Source organism: Euleptes europaea, chromosome 1 (genome assembly GCF_029931775.1).
Source record: "Euleptes europaea isolate rEulEur1 chromosome 1, rEulEur1.hap1, whole genome shotgun sequence".
Lineage (NCBI taxonomy): Eukaryota > Metazoa > Chordata > Lepidosauria > Squamata > Sphaerodactylidae > Euleptes > Euleptes europaea.
Genome location: NC_079312.1, coordinates 126,979,329 through 127,001,125, shown reverse-complemented (window position 1 = coordinate 127,001,125; position 21,797 = coordinate 126,979,329). Strand labels below are relative to the sequence as shown.

Below are 21,797 nucleotides of genomic sequence, written 5' to 3'. Positions count from 1 at the left end.
GGTCTTGCCTCTCATCAGAAATGTATCATTTTTTGCACTGGTGTTCAAACTTTCCATACCTGGGACCCACCTTGAGCCTATATGTAGGACCTGCTAAACTGCAACATGCAACAGAAAGTCACATAACAAAGAGCTACTACCTAGAAACCAGATGCTGCAGAAGTCCATTCTCCTGCCCTGCTCCCCACTTGCTATAGCTAATGTATGAGGATTTCCAAACCAGCCAGTTTATCTTTTCACTCTTTTTGAACCATCACCAGTAAATATACCAACATAGAATTACAGTGCACTTCATGGGTACCACAACTATGGGGTACCCAGCGTCACTTCTTTTAACGTCAAAGCTATGTCTTCAGTACTCAGGCCACATCTCTACAGTGGGCACGGTCACTTAAGAAAGCCAGCCTGATTCTTTCCTCCAAACTTTAGACAGTGTAATCCTTCTTACTGTGATTGCACTGTGGGTTGTGGTTGTTGTACAAGTGTCCTGGGAGCTTACAGGATAGGTGCTGTGATTAGTGACCCAACTGCTGCCTCTGCCATTTTGTATGTTTTTGAAACCAATGTTGAAAGCTACACTATCACGAAAGCACCGCACTATCACGAAAGCAAGTGGTGATCAGCAATGTTACCTTCCAGCCAAAATCAGCTCACTATCTGTTATGCCTGGATGGGATATGACAGGTTTGCCATGGAAAGATCACAAACACAAGTAGCCAGCAGGAGTTTGCCATTGCTTGCGTGTCATCTTATGGAAAAACCTTGAGTTGAAGACATGTAGCCTCACCATGCTTATGTTTACACAGATTCTTCTGGACACAGAATAACAAATTTACATTTTCTGCACTAACATGATGTCTAACCAAGAGGCATTCATTATTGAAAGTGCCTTAAGATTACAAATTCATGATTAGAGACCTAGAGATGGCTAGAATAGGCCATCACAGAAATGCCCGTTAAAAAAAATACTCAAGTTGCTCAAAGGTAGCAAGGTTATAAGAGTGACAAGTTAACAATCCTAACTCATGAAGGTGACAGATTTCAGTTTAACCTTCTCCGATGAGGACTTTACCTGGTTATGAGCGAGTTACCGTCGCTTCAGCACTGAAACGCAGTCTTTCTTTAAAGGCCCAAGCTGCATATGGGCATCTACACTTTCGAGGAAAAAAGCTGGTTTGAGGTTGTGTGTAAACAGTGATGGAAACTGGTGGTTGATCTTATTCTGGAAGGGATCAAAATGGCCCTTTTTAAAGCGGGCGACTTTAAACTGCTGCAGGCACGTTGTTTTGGAATCTTTGACTCCATAGAATGTCAGCGATTTCTCTGAATACTCCAAGTACACTCCAATGGTATGAAAGAATGGCTGTTGTATGACACAGTCAAAGCCACCAAACCAGGCAACGTAGTTCTGTCCATTCCACTGTAGACAGCAGGACTTCTCATTCCTACCCAAGCGGCCCCTGTCATATGACTCCCGGGGGTTGAAATCTTCTGTAATGACACCAATGCTCACCCAGCCGTCAATGATCTCCACTTCCCAGTAATAGTTGCCACGGTTCATTACATTCTCACCCAGCACCTGCTCACAGTTGATGAACCTTGTTGAGCTCTCAGGGTAGGCAATGGGATTCAGCACACGTTTTGCACCCTTGGTTCCAAAAAGTTGAAGAAATTTATCAGCTGTATCACTGTCCAGATCAATGATGAATGCAACTGGGCAGAAGGCGAAGTAAAAGACAAGGAAGAGGGTAAGCAAAGACAGTCACATGGTATTACTCCTTTCTCTTGGACATTGAGATTGCAGTAATTGATGGTGATACTACTGTTCAGTACTACACTAGTCTCCTGACTGTACCCAATGAAATAAACATTTTAAATCCTATGGCCTAAAAATTCCAATGCCACAACTCAGTTAAAGTTATGTAAGACAAGCAAATTTTTCATAACTGCATAATTTTTTGTGCATCAATTTAATTTGCATGTTTTGGCCCTAATCTACTGTGTGTGTGTGTGTGTGTAAAGCGCCTTCAAGTCGCAGCCGACTTATGGCGACCCCTTTTTGGGGTTTTCACGGCAAGAGACTAACAGAGGTGGTTTGCCAGTGCCTTCCTCTGCACAGCAACCCTGGTATTCCTTGATGGTCTCCCATCCAAATACTAACCAGGGCTGACCCTGCTTAGCTTCTGAGATCTAAGCTACTAGTTATGGCTAAATTCCACTAAAAGAGGCAAAATTTGGTTCATTCTTGACTAACTTGTTTTGTTGTGTTTCAATGTGACAATTTAATTACAACTAACTTTAGTTGGGGTAGGGGGACTGTCTTCATCCTCACTTTTTTTTGTAAGCACAAAAAATGAAAAGGTTCAAACTTTCAACATGAGGGAAGGCAACATAGTAATTGTTTAGACACAGAGCAACAAGTCTGCAGAGACCAGGAGCTGTACTGAATGAAGCAGTACTGCTATTAATCTCTCGCGAGAACCTGTCTGTCCTCTAACCATTTTTAACAAAAATTGCTGTGATGTTTAGGGTTGCCAACAAGCCTGGAGAAAAAACACTTTGACCTTTAAATAGAGGCAAAACTGTAAAAAATAGGCTGCACCAGCAGAAAAAAACTGCGAAATACCGTATTTTTCGCTCCATAGGACGCACCTAGTTTTTAGAGGAGGAAAACAAGAAAAAATATATTCTGAATCAAATGGTGTACTGCCCCTGGAAGCCCGGCGGGGGGGGGTAGTCTTTAAACTCCTCCGCGCTGCCATCCCAGGCAGCGCAGAGCACTTTCAGGACCCCCCCCCCCCCGCCTGGCTTCTAGGGACTCCCTGGAAGCCCGGCAGGGGGGTCTTTAAACTCCTCCGTGCTGCCATCCCAGGCAGCGCAGAGCACTTTCAAGACCCCCCCACCCGGTTTCCTTGGAGTCCCAGGAAACTGGGCAGGGCAGTCTTTAAACTGCTCCATGCTGCCTGGGATGGCAGCGTGGAGAACTTTCAAGACCCCCCGCCCGGCTTCCAGGGACTCCTTGGAAGCCGGGCAGGGGGGGTATTTAAACTGCTCTGCACTGCCTGGGCAGGCAGCGCGGAGCAGTTTAAAGACCCACCGCCCCCCTTCCCGGGAGTCGCGGGAAGGGGGGCAGTGGGGGTTTAAACTGCTCCGCACTGCCTGCCCAGGCAGCACGGAGCAGTTTAAAGACCGCCCCGCCCAGTTTCCTGGGACTTCAAGGAAACCGGGCGGGGCGGTCTTTAAAGGCGGGAAAAGGCAGGCGGGGGGGGGTCTTGAAAGTGCTCTGCGCTGCCTGGGATGGCAGTGCGGAGGAGTTTAACCTCCCCCCAGCGCTTCCCGGTCTCAAGGCTGTGCTGGGCGTCTGGGAGGGGCCTCCCACCCCCCAGCTGGCTGGCGGCTTTAAAGCTGGCTCCCGGGGCGCGTGGGCTGCGCCGGGCTCCCGCTGCGCTGGGCGGCTGCTGGGAGGGGCCTCCCGCCCCCCAGCTGGCTGGTGGCTTCCTAGCTGGCGCCCGGGGCGCGCCGGCTCTGCACTGGGATGCCACGGCCGGGGGTCGGCCGTGGCTCCCAGGGCCTCTCGCAGCTTTGCCCTTCTCCCTGGGGGCCGGATTCACACATATTCGCTCCATAAGACGCACAAACATTTCCCCTCACTTTTGAGGAGGAAAAAAGTGCGTCTTATGGAGTGAAAAATACGGTACTAAAAGTGCCCAAAGAGTCTTGAATGCAATTTAATAGAATGACCCGACACGTTTGCATCAAAGCGCTTCCTCAGGGGGCTTTAAAAATTACCTTCAACAACACTTCAGATGTTCTGAAGTGTTGTTGAAGGTAAAGTTTGATCCTCTACATGGGAATTCTACTTTCTACGGCAGGGGGGGATTGCAGATATAATAAATAAAACACCATTGGGCCTTACATTTGAGGAAATAGTCTCGTGACTCCAAACAAGCAGGACTGCTGCTTTTTTCCGAAATCTGGGATTCAGTGGTCACTGTGAGGAGAGAAATTTGCAATAAGTTTACATTAGCAGCCATGAGAGCAAAACTGAAGTCACAGTAAAGAAGCTCTTTCATTTGCAAAGAATCCTTATCTCAGAGGCAGGCGCACTGTTCCATACTGCCACATGAGGGCACATCTCTTTTCCACCTCAAACTCTGCCATGAGCAGCTGGACCGCTGTGTCTAGCTATTACAATTTTATAAAATTAAACACTGGAAAAATCCCACAATATTCGTACACATGATTCAAGATGTGGTTGTGCTACAGTGCCAGCCAGCAAAAATTACTATTGACAATTGTGTTGTCCTTGACCACTGCCACAGACACAGGAACAAATAAAGGGATCTTTACTAAACAGAGTTGTTCGGAAGGGCAGCCCCTTCTCCAGGTCTGCTCATTCCCTTCGCTCTGCAAGCTCCTTTCCCGACTCTGCTCTACCTCCCTCAGCCTTTTCCCATTACATGTGAGGGTATCAAAATAAAACAAAAGTCCAGGGTAAGGGCCGTAGCTCAGTGGCAGAGCAACTGCTTGGCATGCAGAAGGTCCCAGGTTCAACCCCTGGCATCTCTAGTTAAAGGGACTAGGCAAGTAGGTGATGGGAAAGACCTCTGCCTGAGACCCTGGAGAGGCCGCTGCCGGTCAGAGTAGACAATACTGACTCTGATGGACCAAGGGTCTGATTCAGTATAAGGCAGCTTCATGTGTTCACCTTAAACACTAACAATATTAATTTCAATATGAGCTTTCATGAGCCATGAAAGCTCATGTTGAAATAAATGTTAGTCTTTAGGGTGCCACTAGACTTTTATTTTGCTACAGCAGACTAACATGGCGGCGGCGGCAGGGGGGGAATCACCAGTGAGGTCATGGTTCTGGTATGAACAATGGAAAGAAGGAAGCTATGACCAGCCCTGGTTAATATTTAAATGGGAGACCACCAAGCAAGTCCAGGGTTGCTGTGCAGAGGAAGGCACTGGCAAACCACCTCTGTTAGTCTCTTGCCATGAAAACCCCCAAAAGGGGTTGCCATAAGTCGGCTGCGACTTGACGGCACTTCACACACACACACACATGACCTGGAAGTGGCTACGGCAAGTATCCTGAACTTGATAAGTAGCTAGGAAGAACATATCTGCTGCTTCTCCCACAGCATCCAATAGGGCATGAAACATGGCTGCGAAAGGTTTTTATGCAAAAGAGATTACAATTTATTATTAGATGGAGGGGGGTGAAGGGGGGCAAGATTTGTTTATTTTAAGTAATAAGATAGGATCAACAACAATATTTGTTTCTATTAGTTTGTTAAAACAATTTCTTGATTGTTGAAATAATTTAGAGTAAGGATATAAAAATAAAAATTTTATTTAAAAAAACATGGCTGCGAAGGGAATTAGGGAGTTGATGGAACCTTTGGAAGTTGTCTTTACCCAGAAGGGACGTACAAACCGTGTGTGTGTGTGCGCGCGCGCACGCGCCATCAAGTGATAGCTGACTTACGGCAACCCCATAGGATTTTCAAGGCAAGAGATGTTCGGAGGTGATTTGCCACTGCCTGCCTCCACATGGGCTGAGAGAGTTCTGAGAGAACTGTGACTGGCCCAAGGTCACCTGGCAGGCTTCATGTGGAAGAGCGGGGGAATCGAACTGAGCTCCTCAGGTTAGAGTCCACCGCTCTTAACCACTGCTCAGGATTGCACTGAAAGTGATGTAAGCACTCCTCGAGCGATGCTTTCTAGAGTGTTATATGTGAGTAGGAGGATCTTAATTACAAAAAAGTAATAACATTGGCCAAATTGAATGAAAAAATTGTATTTTGTACAGCTGTATAAGGAAAATGCAAAAAGAAAGGGGTTTAAGAAGAAGAGTTGGTTTTTATATGCCGACTTTCTCTACCACTTAAGGAAAAACCAAACTGGCTTGCAATTACCTTCCCTTCCCCTCCCCACAACAGACACCCTGTGAGGTAGGTGGGGCTGAGAGCATGTGACTAGCCAAGGTGGCTTCATGTGTAGGAGTGGAGAAACCAACCCAGTTCACCAGATTAGCGTCCACAGCTCACATGGAGGAGTGGGGAATCAAACCTGGTTGTCCAGATTAGAGTCCACCGCTCCAAACCACCGCTCTTAACCACTACACCACGCTGGCTTCTTAGACAAAGCAACTGGGGCATAGAACAGAGCCAGCTGCCTGTCCTTGCAACTGAGCCGGCAACATTGGGGCTTCAGTTGCTAGAGTTCCTGTCCCGTCAATAAAAGAATCCTTCTCTGTGTTTGGAAAGACAAGGAAAGCCACTTTGGGCACGGTCCCCAAACCAGCCCTGGCCACACCCGGTGATGGTCTGTTTGTTGCCTTCTGTTTTACTTGAGTCATTATGGAAACCTCATAAAACCTCAAGAGGGAGGCAGGGGGCCCAGAAACCTGAGGCCGAGTTCCAGGCGTGTTATTGGGCAATTGTACAGCAGCTGCCCGGCATGCACTACGCTGAGTGGGGGCTGCCACTTGCCACATCTTCTCCCTTGGAGGCTGCTGGCGTTTCATATCCATTTCCTAGTTACAAATCCTAAAGTGAAAGCCCTCCATTTAAAACTCTAGAAGGGAGATGGAAAAGGTGACCCCAGACCATGCAAACATCTTGTGAACTCTAACACCGCAAATTATAAATCGGACAACAGGAGAGACACAGTTCTCTATGACGTTGTTAAATACAATGTATGACAATGTATGACATCAGCTATAATTGCATAAGGCTGTCTTATCAATTGCATTGCAGGGAGGTATTTGGACTTTTTTTGAAAAGACTGGGAGAGGGGGAATTCAATGGACTTGTGCTAGAAGGCCATGGGAACTAAGTCAATGAAACGAGAGGAAGCAATATGTAACTTGTTGCTAATACTGCCAGCTCACTCACAAAGGCTGCCAGAGCTCCCAAGAGCTGGAGTTCTGGAGACAGGGGATCCTCGTGGGCAGCAGCTACTGGGATTCTTGCATCCAAAATTTACTTAGCTATATGTTTCTGTCTCCCTCCAAGGAGTCAGGACAGTGGGCATAGTTATTTTTACCTGTCCCATTTTATCTTCGCAATAACCCTGGATAGGTAAGGCTGAGAGACGGACCTGAGGTCAACCAGCAGGCTTCACTGCAGAGCTGGCGCTTCAGCCTGTATTAAACCATAATGGCTGTAGAGATAATTCTACAGACATTTTCCCAAAGAAACTGCCCAGCAATTATCAGAATGAGCACAGGATTCTGTAACCAAAGCATCACGGACTGTAGACAGCACTACTCAGAACTCAAGGGTTGTGTTCTCTTTGTTACAAACCTGGCATCCCATAAAATACAGGCCCTTCGTCTCCCTTCCCTGAGAGCTGATCCCACTGGTTCTTGCAAATGTTCACTAGCTGCTCCCTCACGGCAGACACGGCCTGGCTGGATTTGATAAAGCTCAGCTCTTTGGGGAAGCTTGTAGATGGGAAGTTTTTTTCCTCCACGGCTATTTTCAGTGCCTGGAACTCCTGGACCAAAAAAGGACACAGCAATTGACTGCCTGTTGAATTCATTTCACAGACCCACCTTCTCCCAGAACACCAGACAGCCTATGGCCACACCTCACAGTATGGAAACCGACATACCAGAAGGCAGGAGAGAGAGAGGGGGGAAAAAAACCAGCAGCTATGCTGGCAGTAGCTTCTGGGACCCTACTCCATTCCAAACGTGGATCCAAGAATAGAATCCAAGTCATTGTCCCTTTACCCAGCTTGTGCAAATTAAACAGACAATGGCATTCCACAGCAGTTATTCCGTTTCCTGACAGGATTAGGTTCTGTGGTAATTTTAGTGGTAGTACTACAAATTGTGGGCCTAGTGCAAAGAAAAGCCCCACTGAAGCCTGCCCACAATGGGTAGGTACCTAACAGTCACATATTTGCTATTAAGAGTATGTGTGCAAATGAATGCACATACACACACTTACAAGATAGGTCCCAGCTCCACACCATTTCTCCACTAATCCATCATTCTGATGGGCAGGTGATTTCTTTCCTGCCCGTGATCTGACGAAAGCAACAACCACAGACCATTTCATAAGTCGCTTTTCAGTGTCTACCTAAAATGTTTTCAGTATGTACCTCAAAATGTAACGGGCATGTGTTTCCAAGCGTGTTATACAGGTACACTCATCAGGGAGCTGGGATTGGCTGCCACTCTTCTGTGATGTACAGGTGGTGGCAAAGCCAGGTGTGAAACGGCTCTTGGTCATTCACCTCCAAGTACAAATGCCCCTCTTTACCATTAGGCATCGCTCAACTGGGGCAGAAGCTCCTGACCATGCCATAGGGGAGCCAAATGCAATCAGTACCTCCACTTACATGTCCCAAGATGAACTTGTACAGAAGTTGCACTATGGGCGGAAAAGCTGGGGGAAACAAGCAGTGGAGGCTTGCCTTGTCTGCCCCTGAGGTTGACCCTCTACTGACAGATTAACCGGGCAAAGAGTAATATTTGGGATGCACCTGCAGGAAAGAGATGGTATCAGTGCTGGGGACCGTCTCCAAGTTCTGCCTGTACTCAATCAGCCTGGCCCGTCTCTCTTCCTTTTGCCGCAGCTCTTCCTCTGTGTCGCTCAGCATAGCTCTTTCACCATCCTCAATGAACCCGAGGACTTCCTTCTGGAAGGCTGCAAGGACTCTGGCTGTCTCCGCAAATTGTTTGCTGACTTTCTCTTTCTCTTTCTGAGCAGTGCCCTAAACAACACAGAGGTGGGTTTATACCAGTTATTCCATTCAACAAGTCTTGTGGTTCCCGAAAACACAAGCAAGCTAAATACCTTCCTTTTATAGCCACTCAGAGCTAATGAGCTTGAACACTCCTCCTCATCTTACCTTCACCCCATCCCTTAGCCTCCTACTCAAATTCCTCTGTCTTTGAGCACTAAATATGGATAGCATTACATTTAAACCTGAATATGAAACCAGTCAGTACTGAAAAGAAAGGGAGGAGCATGAAGTGCTCCTCACTCAAAACATTTGACCAAATGGACCTTCTAATTAAAAAAAATTAGAAAACAGAATCTTAACTTTAGCCATGAAAAATCAGGAAGGATAATGTCTAGTATGGACTGGCATGTCTCTTATTATTAGGATATCTTTTTGCCTTTACCACCTTTTCAGGCATGGGCAAACACCTCCTTGAAAGAGCAAAGTGGGATGTCAGGGAAAGGTTTTCACCCAGACATGCTACTTTGCTGTATGTGGGAAGGGAGGTCTTTTTGTGAGAGGGGTGGGTGGGAATTGCAACCTGTGACTCGCCACCTGCAACCCGAAGTGACAGGGTCTTAGTGAAACAGGGGCAGAACTATTACTGTAACTTTATATATTCGGGGTGCACTGCTTCCAATAGTCAGTTCTAGAGACAGCCTGCCTCCACTCTCAGCATTAGGAAATACAGCAGGGGATTCTGTAGAGAGGAAAGAATAAGGTATAGAGGAATGCTCAGTACTCCATTTCTGCCATTCTTCTGAAAGAAAGTGAAACTGACTTACTTTGATAAGATCTACCGTCCTCCTGGTTTGTGAAATGGTGACTCCAAGTTCGTCCATCTGATTCTCAACGCTATTCAGAATTTTTGGTCGCTGAGCCTTCCAATGAAAGAAAACGAGAATCAGAACCTCTGCTTTAATGTACAAAAAGGAGCACGTTTCTAATTACATTCTCATGGAAGCAGAGAATTGTGTGCAATTTATACAAATACTAAAATCAATCATTTGCTCTAAATATGCTGAACATTCATGGGGCATGGGGACTGAGATTTCAGAGTCAGTAGGTCGGATTTCTCTTTGAACAGTGCATCATCTTTATCTCCTGTAATCCCCCTCCCACTATATTCTCCACAATAGGAGATGAGCTTTATGTTCAGGTTTTGTACTATACAAAGACTGTGGGTAATAGCCATGTTTGTCTATTTTTTTAATCCACAAATAATAGCCATACTTTTTTATTAGGACCAACCAAAATGCCATAAAGTAGAAATTGATCTTAAATAGTTAAATAAGTGCAATCCTATGCAGAGTTATGCAAGCCTAAACTCCTAAATCTAAGCTCCTAAACATGGTTTAGCAGTGGTTAAGAGCAGTGGTTTGGAACAGTGGACTCTAATCTAGAAAACCGGGTTTGATTCCCCACTCTTCCACATGAGTGGCGGACACTAATCTGGTGAATTGGGTTGGTTTTCACACTCCTACACATGAAGCCAGCTGGGTGACCTTGGGCTAGTCACAGATCTCTCAGCTCCACCTACCTCACAGGTTGTCTGTTGTGGGGAGGGGAAGGTGATTGTAAGCCGGTTTGATTGTCCTTAAGTAGTAGAGAAAGTTGGCCTATATAAACCAACTCTTCTTAATCTGAATGGGTTTAGACTGGAGTAACACTGCATAGGATTCTATAGGATTCTAATATAAATCAGTTAGATTAAATGGTGTTGCATGCAAGACAAATCTCAACATGCTGCAAAAGACAATGGGTCCAAGAAGCAAAAAAATGACCACATTTCAAACATAAAAAGCCTGCAGTTTATCAGATCTTTCCCTACCACTAAAAGCAACACCATTGTGAGGTAGCCTTTGGTGTATCCTGATTTCTGTTTTGTATCCAGCACCATCAACCCAACTTCAATCTACATCTTTTAAGATTGTGGCCTTGGGACTTTCCCATCTTTGTCTCTTCCTGGCCGAGAGTTTATTTTTGGATGGTATTTTTTTAAACTCAACAACAGAAACGGGGTGGGAGAGCTGAGTATCAGAGTACAGAATGATACTCAGCCTGCATTATGGATAGCAAAAACGGAACTATGGTACAGTAAAACCTTTCCTGATCTGAATGATATTCATTTCAGTTGCTGAATTCAGCTTTCTTGTACTTGATCATTATCATAACATAATATTATGCCAGTGCTTCCTTTTGCAAAAGTAATGGTCATCTTAAAAACCTGCAACGGAAGCGGTGTTCTCTCATTGCCAAACGTCCAGCATTTGAACTGAATGAGTAACTCGCCCATATCTGAAAAGGTACAAGGAGCCAAGCGGTGTGCCCATGAGGGTTCCAGGCTCTGTGTGAACAATGTGCTGCAAGGAGATAAGGACCAGGCTGAAAGGGTTGCGCTAAAAGGAACAACCATTGCTCTATCAGAGAAACAGCTACAGGCCACATTGTATCAACACCCCCCACCCCTACCCAAAAGCAAGGAAATTAAGAGCGCCACGGAGAGCGCTTATCTGGGGAAGCTGTAACAAGCTACTGGGTTCTTTGACAGTTAGGGAAAGCAAAGAGGCTAAACAGGAAGGCAGGCCTGACTGATTCCCCAGAATGCCAAATTCTGGTAATACGAATGCTCCTTTTCCCAAAGTGAGGATTAGTCGTTCCTTATTTGCGTGCGCCAATTTATGTAAACTTACCAAAAACATAAACAGGTCTGTTGCCTAGTTTTGCGGAGCAAAAATAAAACAGCTGCTTAGTAAAAAAAAAAAAAAACCAAAAAAAAACCCAGTCCCGTGAGTTTGATACTGGCTGGACAGCAGTTCTGTTTGTTTTGTAGAAGGCCCTGGGGTATTAGCTCTTTGCGGACCGCCACACTCAGTGAAAGCCATTCTGATGTACATGCACAGGCATGTTTGCATGCTCACACACACACACACACACCAGTGTTTCAGACTTGCCATTTCCCAAAAAACCAAATTAGTTTAAGCCTTCCAAATGTGGTAATCCCTACTCCAGAGCCAACAGCAATCTATTTTCGCCACGCGGGAAGGCCCCTGTCTCTTCCTTTCCACCAGGAGTGATGATAACATTTTATTCTTGGAACAGAAGTCTCCCTTCCGTCGGCTACAGACCGCCCTGGCACCACAACAGTATTTGGGGACAATTTATAGCTGCTTGGCAGGAGGGAACGACTCAGAGCCTAGGATACAGTGCTGCCTTGTACAAGAGGCAGGCTTATTGGTCCATCGTGCCAAGTATTCTGACTGGTCATGGTTCTCCCAGCCATCCCCATCTTGCTACCTTTAAACTGGAGATGCCAGGCATTGAACCAAAGTACGGCTCCATTATGGAGCATTGGGACCATCTATGAAATACCCAATACTTGAAAAAGTATTTTTAAAGACAGACAGACAGACAGACAGACACCATAACTTTCAGCACACAATTCCTCCTTTGTCATAACTTTGTTACCCATCACATTTATGGCATATTTTACAAATGGTTCCCTCCCCTACATCTCCATAGAGGCTGCCTCTACTATTTTAATTAAACCTGTTTCTACTGTGAAACCCAATGCAGACCAGCCTATCTAAGGTTGCCAACTTTTAAACTGGTCCCTCTAGCTGTCACTTTAACATCAGTTTGATCTGCAGCACTTATCAGGTGATGAGACTTAACTCCATGCCATGAAAAGCTTCATTTCCTCATAGAAACAGTTGGAAGATCATCTAGTCCAACTCCCTGCACAATGCAGGAAATTCCCAACTACCTCCCCCCACACCCCCAGTGACCCCTGCTCCATGCCCAGAGGAAGGCAAAAAACCTCCAGGCAACCAACAGAGTTGCAAATATTGCCCTGCAGTTGCACCATGTGAGGGCAAAGTGGACATCTCTGATAACCATCCCATTGCCACCATTTTGCCTCAAACTGGCAGTGGACAGCGTTAAGGGGCCCTTGGCACCCATCTGACCCAGGTCCCTTCCTCTCGAGAGTGGGCTACGCAGACAAAAGGCCTAACTTAGTACAAGGCAACTCTTTATCTTTGTATGGACTACGTAAACAAGGAAAAGGTGCTGTAGACATCAAAGTCAAGACCCTAACTCCGCTCTCATGACAAGTACGTGCTTCGGAACTGCAAATGCTGAATAATAAGCCCAGCGCCACTTGCTCATATTAAACCGCTATTACAGGACATTTTTTCTTAGCCAGTTGGCCATCCTAATGGCTATAACGGCGTCCATCCCCTCATAGGGCTGACATTTCAAGTTGGAGATACTGAACATCAAGTACTTTTTCCAGTTATAATGAACTGAACGTATCGTAGCAGTTTGCAGCTTTTGTGCAAGCGCCATCTTTAGGTGGGATATGTTTAAACAACATCTCGACACTAGCTTGTGCTCGACTTTCTGATTGTTTAGAGCAGGGGTGGGGAACCTTTTTTCAGCCAAGGGCCATTTGGATATTTATAACATCATGCACGGGCCATACAAAATTATCAACTTAAAAATTAGCCAACCAAGCCCCAAGCAGGCAGCTGCCCCAGATGACCCCCACTGGCATGGGCAAGCAGGCAGGAGTCCAACCGGTGGTGGACTCGCCCACCTGGTGGCACAGGATGGTCTGTTGCACCTGCCAGGCATAGCCGTCCAGCCGCACGCCAGTTGTTCCTGCTCTGCATGGTTGGGGCCGGATTCTACAGCAGGCTCCTGCTACCTCTGCCTGCAGGGGTGAAATTAGGACACACTGGCTAAAAACTCACCCCATTCTGGCCCTGCCTCCTTTAACCCCTCCATTATCACTAATTCCATCCCAGCCCTCTTGTAGTACAGAGGGAATAATTTCTCCATGGCCCAGGTCGGAAAGGGTTAGCACAGTTTCTTGAGCGGTCCTAGCAGCTCCATAGTGAACGACTCTTCTGCAAGGGGAGAAAAAGGTTTCTTTTCTCAGCAAAACAAACTCACATCCGCCTTGAATAGAGGCTATTCCTGTCAGCGGGAGGGGGCAGATCATCAGTCCTAGATCCTTCTGAGCTAGAGATCTGCCAGGACCCACGAAGGGCCTGACCAAATGGTTTTGCGGGCCTTATATGGCCCCCGGGCCTGACGTTCCCCACCCCTGGTTTAGAGCATTCCACTTCTTCTACATTTAATATAAAATTGCCTATAAGCTCACTGTCAACACACAAATGGACCGTGTGTGTATCTTGAAGGACAGGCATCTCATTATGCCCTGTCATTAGATAAATGAAGGCATTTGCCCCAAACTCCATGGGCAGTGCCTGGACAATCTTTTGAAGCCCATTCGTGAAAGCTTCCCTCTCCCCACACTTCCCTCTTCCCACCCTCCCACAACCCTTTCATTTTCATTAAGTGGTTTTTAAATGACTACATCACAGCTACAAGCCTTTCCAAATGCAACAATCCACAAAACAACACAGTGAATGCACCTTTGGGAGATGGAGCTCTCTAACAAACTGTGCTGTGGGATGAACTCCATCGAAACTGACAGCTCAATTAAAACCAGTGGGTGAAGATTTGGGAGATGAGTCATTGCCATCTGGGAAGGGGAGTGATGGAAAAAAAATCCCCTCCATCGTCAGCAGAATACAAAAGACTAGGACCAAGGAGGGGAACCTGGGAAAGGAGCCAAGTGAAATAAAGGAGCCAGTTTCAGCCACTGTGGGAAAGAGCTGGGGGGGGGGGGGGACACAAGCCAAAGCTGTCAGATCAGGAAACTGGTTTGTCCCAGTAACACCAGAAGGAGCGTCATCGCCTCTCTCTCCCCCAAGTTTTGTGTCTGGCTTTTCCCAAATCAAACTTTACCACACTGCTTGCATGTGTGTAATCTGGCAGCCCAGACGGAATCCACCAAAATGAAGATCGGCTAAATGCTTGTTGAAATTGTAAACATCTTGTTGGTGGATTTTGGCACATGATTCCTCCCCTCCCCTTGCAGGAAGGTCACGTAAACCACAGCCTGTGAGGTCCTACTATCACTCTGCACAGTCCACCCTGATCCCTACAATCCCACAAAATTAGTTGAAAGTAGTCGATTCACATCTGCATGATCATCACATCATCATCATTCAATGACTCATCTGAAAATGGGGTAAATCCAGCAGGGGATTGATTTAGCTGGGGGGGGGAAATCTTTTAACAAGTTTTTTTCCCTTTCTATAAAGCTCAAGTTGGTTTATAATATTAATCTGCATGTAATCTGAGTGAGCTCCTAACACTAGCTGAACCTCCTCACAAAAGTTAGTTACAGTTATTTTTACAACATCCAAACTTTTGCCAAGGCTGGGAAATACTATGATAATTCCAGATGGGTAGCAGTTCTAGTCAGTAGCAGAAAAGAAAAGATGAGTCCAGTGGCACTTTAAACACTAACAGAAGTCATTCCAAAATTCAGTGAGTCGTTTTTGCACAGGGCAAAAGAAGCTGTGCATGGACCACAGTTTCGGTGGAGCAATGAGAACGACTGCCCCTTACCATAGAGCAGCTGTAGTCCTAATCCAGCATCAAATGTGTCAGCTGACTGCGCCAGCATAATAAACGATTGTGAAGACTTGTTGTATAGGGAGGCTACTGGCTCTTTTTCCCCCTGACTACCATCCTTTCCCCCTTGTACGTTGTATACAATTAAATGAAGTAACTAAACTGATCAGACCAGATTGCAAGAGAACTTTGGTCTAGGCAAATGCACTCCTTAGGAAAACTTGTTGCCTTTCCCCCACTTTTGATGGGGTTGTGTATGTATGTGTGTGGTCATGTGAATATATGCCCAATGTTTATCACACTAAATAAATGGCTGAAGCACAGAAAGGGATGAATTCATCTTGAAAACTATCCAATAATCGCCTGGGACTGTCACCTCTACTGTAGCCATTTTGTTCTTGCTGCCGGGAGCTCTTCCAGCTCTTCCGAAGTAGTAACTGAAGCAGAGCAGTAGCATGCAAAACTGGCTTGACCACAGGATGCAGTGGGCCATTGGGAAAAAATGGGAATGGCAGCTTATGTAGCCCACAATAACTTCTCAGTCCTTGCTGTGCACTTTCTCCACGCAACCAGCTTCTACCCAAATCATCAGCCTCCCATGCTTAGGCTTTGACAGCCAAAAGGCAACTCAACGGCTTCAAGTCCAACCCAGTAATGTTGGGATAGCTGGGCAACCAGAACTTGCTCCAAGAGAGCCAGCGTGGTGCAGTGGTTAAGAGCGGTGGACTCTAATCTGGAGAACCGGGTTTGATTCCCCACTCCTCCACATGAAGCCTGCTGGGTGACCTTGGGCTAGTCACAGCTCTCTCAGCCTCACCTACCTCACAAGTTGTCTGTTGTGGGGAAGGGAAGGTGATTGTAAGAAGAAGAGTTGGTTTTTATATGCCAATTTTCTCCACCTTTTAAGGAAAATCAAACCAGCTTACAATGTCCTTCCCTTCCTCTCCCCACAACAGACAACTTGTGAGGTAGGTGAGGCTGAGAGAGTTCAAAGAGAACGAGTGGCCCAAGGTCACCCAGCAGGCTTCATGTGTATGAGTGGGGAATCGAACCCGGTTCACCGATTAAGGTTCACCGTTCTCAACCACTACACCACACTGGCTTTGAGACTTCTTAAAGGTAGAGAAAAGTGGGGTATAAAAAACAACTCTTTTTCTTCAATACATCAGCTCTCTTTGCATCCCTATCATGGATTGGCTGTTCCATGTTTTCAAAGCCCAGTCCTGCAACCACCCCAAAGTCCTAGGTTAAATAAAGACACAACTTCATAGATGCTGCACACATGTGGTTCGATTGCGCTCCCCCCGTTCTGAGCCCTCTCCCCAGTTCTACCGATTCTTTAGCAACAGCATCCCTAGACTTCTTCAGATATGGCCGTGCCAGTAGCCTTGCCCTCTGCCGCTCCAGCCGTGGCATAAGGATTGTAGCATCCTCCTGCCACATCAACTGCATGCACCGCATCCTGATTTCTGATCCTGTTTCCCAAGATGCCCTTTAATTTTGCAGTCAGCTGTTGTTGCCAAACAGATGAAACTCCTTTATACTGTAAGACCATCCAACCCAGTACTGTTTACTCTGACTGGCAATGCCACTCCACAGCCTTAGGCAGAAGTATTTTTTAGTTGTGCTCCCCAGTCCTTTTTACTGGAGATACCAGTGGACAAACCTGGACCTTTTTGCATGCAACGCAGCTGCCCTGTGAGCCCTCCCTATTTAGTTTGCATTTGCGCCTTCCTTCCCTTTTAACAGGACAGCTCTGGAATTCCCCCAATCCCTGCATTGTTTATTCTTGTAGACCTTGGTTGCTCTTACGTACTGGCCATATAAGACTGGGGCCAAACTATTACAATTCTTAATGGTCTGTGTCTAGATTCCCTGAGTTGACTTTCAGACCGTCAGTCCCATGTCATGCTGCTGGGAATCCATTTCCCAAGCACATGGGGCCCTGGTTCAGATTGGGACCATAGACTTCAGCACACACATCCCCCTGCTCCACCATATTTCCTACCTGAAATTGCCCCGGAAAGGCACTATTTGCCCTGTTGGCTCAGGTGTTCTCGTTCACCCTCATGTCTAGTTACAGGCATACAAATTATCCTGCCCCTCCTCAGTACTCCTTTATCTGGGCCACCCTTCGCCTCACATCAAACATCTAATTCTCCAGACCTAGAAGAAGAAGAGTTGGCTTTTATATGCCGATTTTCTCTACCACTTAGGGAGGAATCAAACCGGCTTACAATCACCTTCCCTTCCCCACCACAGACACCCAGTGAGGTAGGTGAGGCCGAGAGAGTTCGGAGAGAACTGCAACAGGCTTCATGTGGAGGAGTGGGGAAACCAACCCAGTTCAACAGATCAGAGTCCACCACTCATGTGGAGGGGTGGGGAATCAAACTTGGTTCTCCCGAGTCCACCGCTCTCAACCCCTTCACCATGCTGGCTCTGCCAAACCTCCTAATCCTGCTCTTGACAGATTTTACCAAGCTCTGTTTTAAGGACCCTCCAGTTTGACTTCCCTTTGGTCACATAATGCTCTCTCGAAAGAGCAACGCACAGCCTACCCCGTGTTTAACACGGCTGTTTCCAGCAACAAGGCTCTGCCACCGAATTCATGCAGTAATGGCACACATGGGAAGATTGCTTTTCCCACACCCCCAGCCACAATCAACCCAAAGACACGGGGCACCTAGAGGAAAGGCTTTCAGGTCAAGCGTGTGATTCCCAGCAGTGCAAGTAGTAGCCCCATCGCCTCTCGTTCTGGAAAACTAAACACTAAACAAACTACTCTGAACCTTTCCTTCACCACCCAGCACCTGCAGACTGGCATCAAGGTCTCTACCATCACAGGGCAGAGTTCTCAGGTGAATCCAGCCTGAAGAACGTCTCCTTTTAAAAATCACAGTCTGGGAATGCGCAGCGGGCTTTCCCCCTCAACGCCGGGGACGACCGCAACCTGCTTCCACAATCTCCAGCACGAATTGCTTTGCAAACCAGGGCATCGCCTGCGGCCTTTCCGGCCGCAAGTTCCCCCATCCAAGCCGCCTTACCACCACCAGACACTTTCCGACACTTTCCCCCCAAGCAGTGGCAGACTGGGTCTAAAAATATTGGTTGCCAGGAGACAAAGGGGGCCCACCCACAACTATAAGGCTACCATTTAATTTTTATAAGAAATAAAATAAATAAATCCCAGGCTGGGATTCCCAGCTAATTGCGCGGTTGCAGTAGTAAAGATCTGAGCCTATATAACGTATATTAAAATAGTAATACACCGAACATTTTAGTTGCATACAGTGATAATATTGGAACTTGTATTATATTTTCAAGCTACTAAAAGGTCATTAACATTTTTAAACACACTGTCTGATGTTTAAGGGCCCCCGCGTCATCAGGGGCCCACCTGCCATCGGGCAAGCTGACACCCTGGCCAGTCCGCCCCTGCCCCCAAGCCCATCCATTTACGCATGGGAAGTTTTGCCTTGGATTTGCCACTCTTTAGATGCACATTTCCCCCATCTAAATTCTCAAAACTCAACAGGCCATTTATTCTTGGGCAGCAGCCGCACAGTCCCTGCAGTAGTAGTAGTAGAAGAGTTGGTTTTTATATGCCAACTTTCTCTACCACTTAAGGGAGACTCAAACCGACTTACAATCACCTTCCCTTCCCCACAACAGACACCCAGTGAGGTAGATGGGGCTGAGAGAGCTGTGACCAGCCCAAGGTCACCCAGCTGGCTTCCTGTGAAGGAGTGGGGAAATCAACCCAGTTCACCAGATTAGCCTCTGCTGCTCATGTGGAGGAGTGGGGACTCAAACCAGGTTCTCCAGATCAGACTCCACCGCTCCAAAGCACCACTCTTAACCACCACACAACGCTGACTCCACAGCAACTTTTTATTTATTCACGATTTTCCCGTCCCTCAGCATTGACTTCGCACCCACAGCACCTTTGCCTCGCACTTCTAGGGGCCGGTTTTATGACGAGTTTGTTGCCATTTACGCATGGGAGGTTTTGCCTTGGATTTGCCACTCTTTAGATGCACTTTTTCCCCATCCATATTCTCAAAACTCAACCATAAGCCCCCATGCAGAGTTTTGAGGATGTGGATGGGGAAAGCGTGCATCTGTGTTTGTGTGTGAAGTGCCATCAAGTCGCAGCCGACTTCTAGAGAGCCGGAAGAAAAAAGGCTCTGTGCTGTAGAATATGGGAAAGAAACAGCAACAGCACAAATTATCAATGCAGTTACATATATTGGGTGCAAAATATATATACAGTGACTACATAAATAACAAACAGTACATAAAAAGTCAAAAATTCACTTAATAAAGCTCATACCCTGCCAGAAAATATTTTTGTTAGTCTTTAAGGTGCTCCTGGACTCTTGCCCTTTTCTACTACTGCAGACAGGCTAACATGGCGACCCACTGTGAATTCACTTAATAAAGGTAAGTACTGAACGTTATAACTATCACTGATATACCAATTTTCTTTTATAGAGTTCAAGCTTCCAGGTAAGTCCCAAAGTATATTGCAGACAAGCAAACAGCTGGAAGGAAGATAAATGGCCTAACTGTAAGCCCCCATGCAGAGTTTTGAGGATGCAGATGGGGAAAGCGTGCATCTGTGTTTGTGCGTGAAGTGCCGTCAAGTCGCAGCCTAGCACAGATACCAACAGCGAACTGTGGAGAAACAAAGGTATCAAGCTCACAACAGTAATGCAAAAAGTGCTCTATTCTTTACAAGTGCCAGCGTCAAAAATATCATGAACATATACAAATGTAAACCAATGACGACGTGTAGCTGAAAGCTACCCGAAGAAGACAAATGTTTGCAAAAGTAAGTACAATGACTTGTTTGACAACTTTCTTCTTTTAACAGAAAGCAATAATGGAGCCTAGAATCGGGGGAGGCATTCTAGGCTCCATTATTGCTTTCTGTTAAAAGAAGAAAGTTGTCAAACAAGTCATTGTACTTACTTTTGCACTAACTTTTGCAAATATTTGTCTCCTTCGGGTAGCGTTCAGCGACACGTTGTCATTGGGCTACGTCTGTATATGTTCATGATATTTTTGACGCTGGCACTTGTCAAGAATAGAGCACGTTTTGCACGACTCTTGCGAGCTTGACTTCGAGAGAGCGGCAACTCCAAGGCAAAGCCTCCCCTGCACAAGCCCTAGCAACGCAGCGAACCTCCAAGGCGTCCAACATCCCCAGGCGCCGCCGCCGCCACCCGGCGCCGGACTTCTGCAAAAGGTTTGCGCCGCGCCCTTGCGCCCTACCCACCTCCACGTGCTCCCGCTCCACCTCGACCGCCACCACCTCGTGGCTGCGGTGCTCCTGGGCCCGGCACAGCTGGCAGACGCAGCTGCGGTCGGTGCGGCAAAAGCCCTCCAAGGGCTTGAGGTGCAGCTTGCAGAGGCTCTCCTCGATGCGCCGCAAGGGCGGCACCAGCCGGTGGCCCTGGAAAGCGGGGCTCTGGAGGTGCGGCTGCAGGTGCGGGGCGCAGAAGGAGGCCAGGCACACCAGGCAGGACTGGGCGGCCGGCGCGCGCGCGCCCCCCGTGCAGAAGTCGCACCGCACCAACTCCTCCTCGTCCTCGCGCTCCTCGCGCTCCTGGGCCCGGCGGTCGTCGCGCGCCTCCCCGGGGGCCATGGCGGCGGGCTGGCGGAGCTGCAGCAGCTCGGCCAGGGTGTGGTTCTTGCGGAGCTGCAGGTCGGCCGGGAAGGGCTCCTGGCACAGGGGGCACCTGGCGCCGCCCCCCGGCGCCGGGTGGTGGCGGTGCGCGCCGATGCAGCCCAGGCAGAAGTTGTGGCCGCAGGGGACGGTGACCGGGTCCCGCAGGGCGTCCAGGCAGATGGGGCAGCCGAAGGGGCCCTCGGGGAGGCCGGCGGCGGGGCTGGCGGGGCCCGCGGCCATGCTGCTCGGGAAGTGGCGCGCGGCCCCCCCCCCGGCCCAAAGTCAGGGCAGGAAGCGCGCCTGCTCCGCCCAGCGGGACTCTTGGCGGCCAGGCCGGGGGCGAGGAGGCGCGGTGGGCAGGGCAGGGCCGGCCTTCCAAGGGAGGGAGGGAGGCAGGGGGACGCTTCCAACTCGGAATGGCCTCTTTTTTCCACTGGTCGAGCGGGGACGGCGTTGGGGGGGGGGAGACTAAGCCTTCATTCATTCAGCCCCCTTCGCTTATAGGTCCAATTTCTCTAACCCGCTCCCCCCCCTCCGAAATTCCGCCCGGGACGTGGCGAGGGCGCGGCCCCTGCTCTCTTGGGCCCTGCGGAACCCGGTCGGACCGACGCGTTGCAGGTCGCTCTGGGCCGTTTGCGCACGGGAGGTTTGGCCCCGGATCGGCCTCTCTGTAGAGCAGTGGTTCCCAACCTTTTTTTGACCAGGGACCACTAGGACTTTTTTGTTCGGCGCAGGGACCCCAAGGTTCAAAATAAAAATTCCGAGAATTTGAAAATAAACTTTAATCATAACTGTTAGTTCAACATTAAACTTAGAATAATATTTGAATATATATTTTTATAATAGAGAATTTTTAATTGAAAATATTAATTTAT

The 21,797-nt window shown here is 47.7% G+C and overlaps 1 protein-coding gene across 1 annotated transcript; it reads right to left on the bottom strand.

The window, feature by feature from the left end:
* Positions 1 to 965: 965 nt before the first annotated feature.
* TRIM47 (tripartite motif containing 47) lies at positions 966 to 21,162 on the bottom strand. The gene is made up of 7 exons (XM_056848366.1): positions 20,530 to 21,162; positions 9,536 to 9,631; positions 8,508 to 8,738; positions 7,319 to 7,511; positions 6,908 to 6,939; positions 3,917 to 3,974; positions 966 to 1,713 (listed from the first exon to the last, which is right to left on the bottom strand). The coding sequence occupies exons 1-7, from the start codon at positions 21,160 to 21,162 to the stop codon at positions 1,088 to 1,090; spliced, it is 1,869 nt and encodes a 622-aa protein (XP_056704344.1). The 3' UTR covers positions 966 to 1,087.
* Positions 21,163 to 21,797: the final 635 nt, after the last annotated feature.

What these genes read in the sequence shown, in the direction of transcription:
- TRIM47 (XM_056848366.1), bottom strand. Translation starts at nt 21,162, where the DNA reads ATGGCCGCGGGCCCCGCCAGCCCCGCCGCCGGCCTCCCCGAGGGCCCC. An exon ending in ATACCATCTCTTTCCTGCAG is followed by an intron (nt 7,512 to 8,507) that starts GTGCATCCCAAA and finishes TTTTTGGTCCAG; the next exon opens with GAGTTCCAGGCACTGAAAAT. An exon ending in TGGGAGCTCTGGCAGCCTTT is followed by an intron (nt 3,975 to 6,907) that starts GTGAGTGAGCTG and finishes ACTGAATCCCAG; the next exon opens with ATTTCGGAAAAAAGCAGCAG.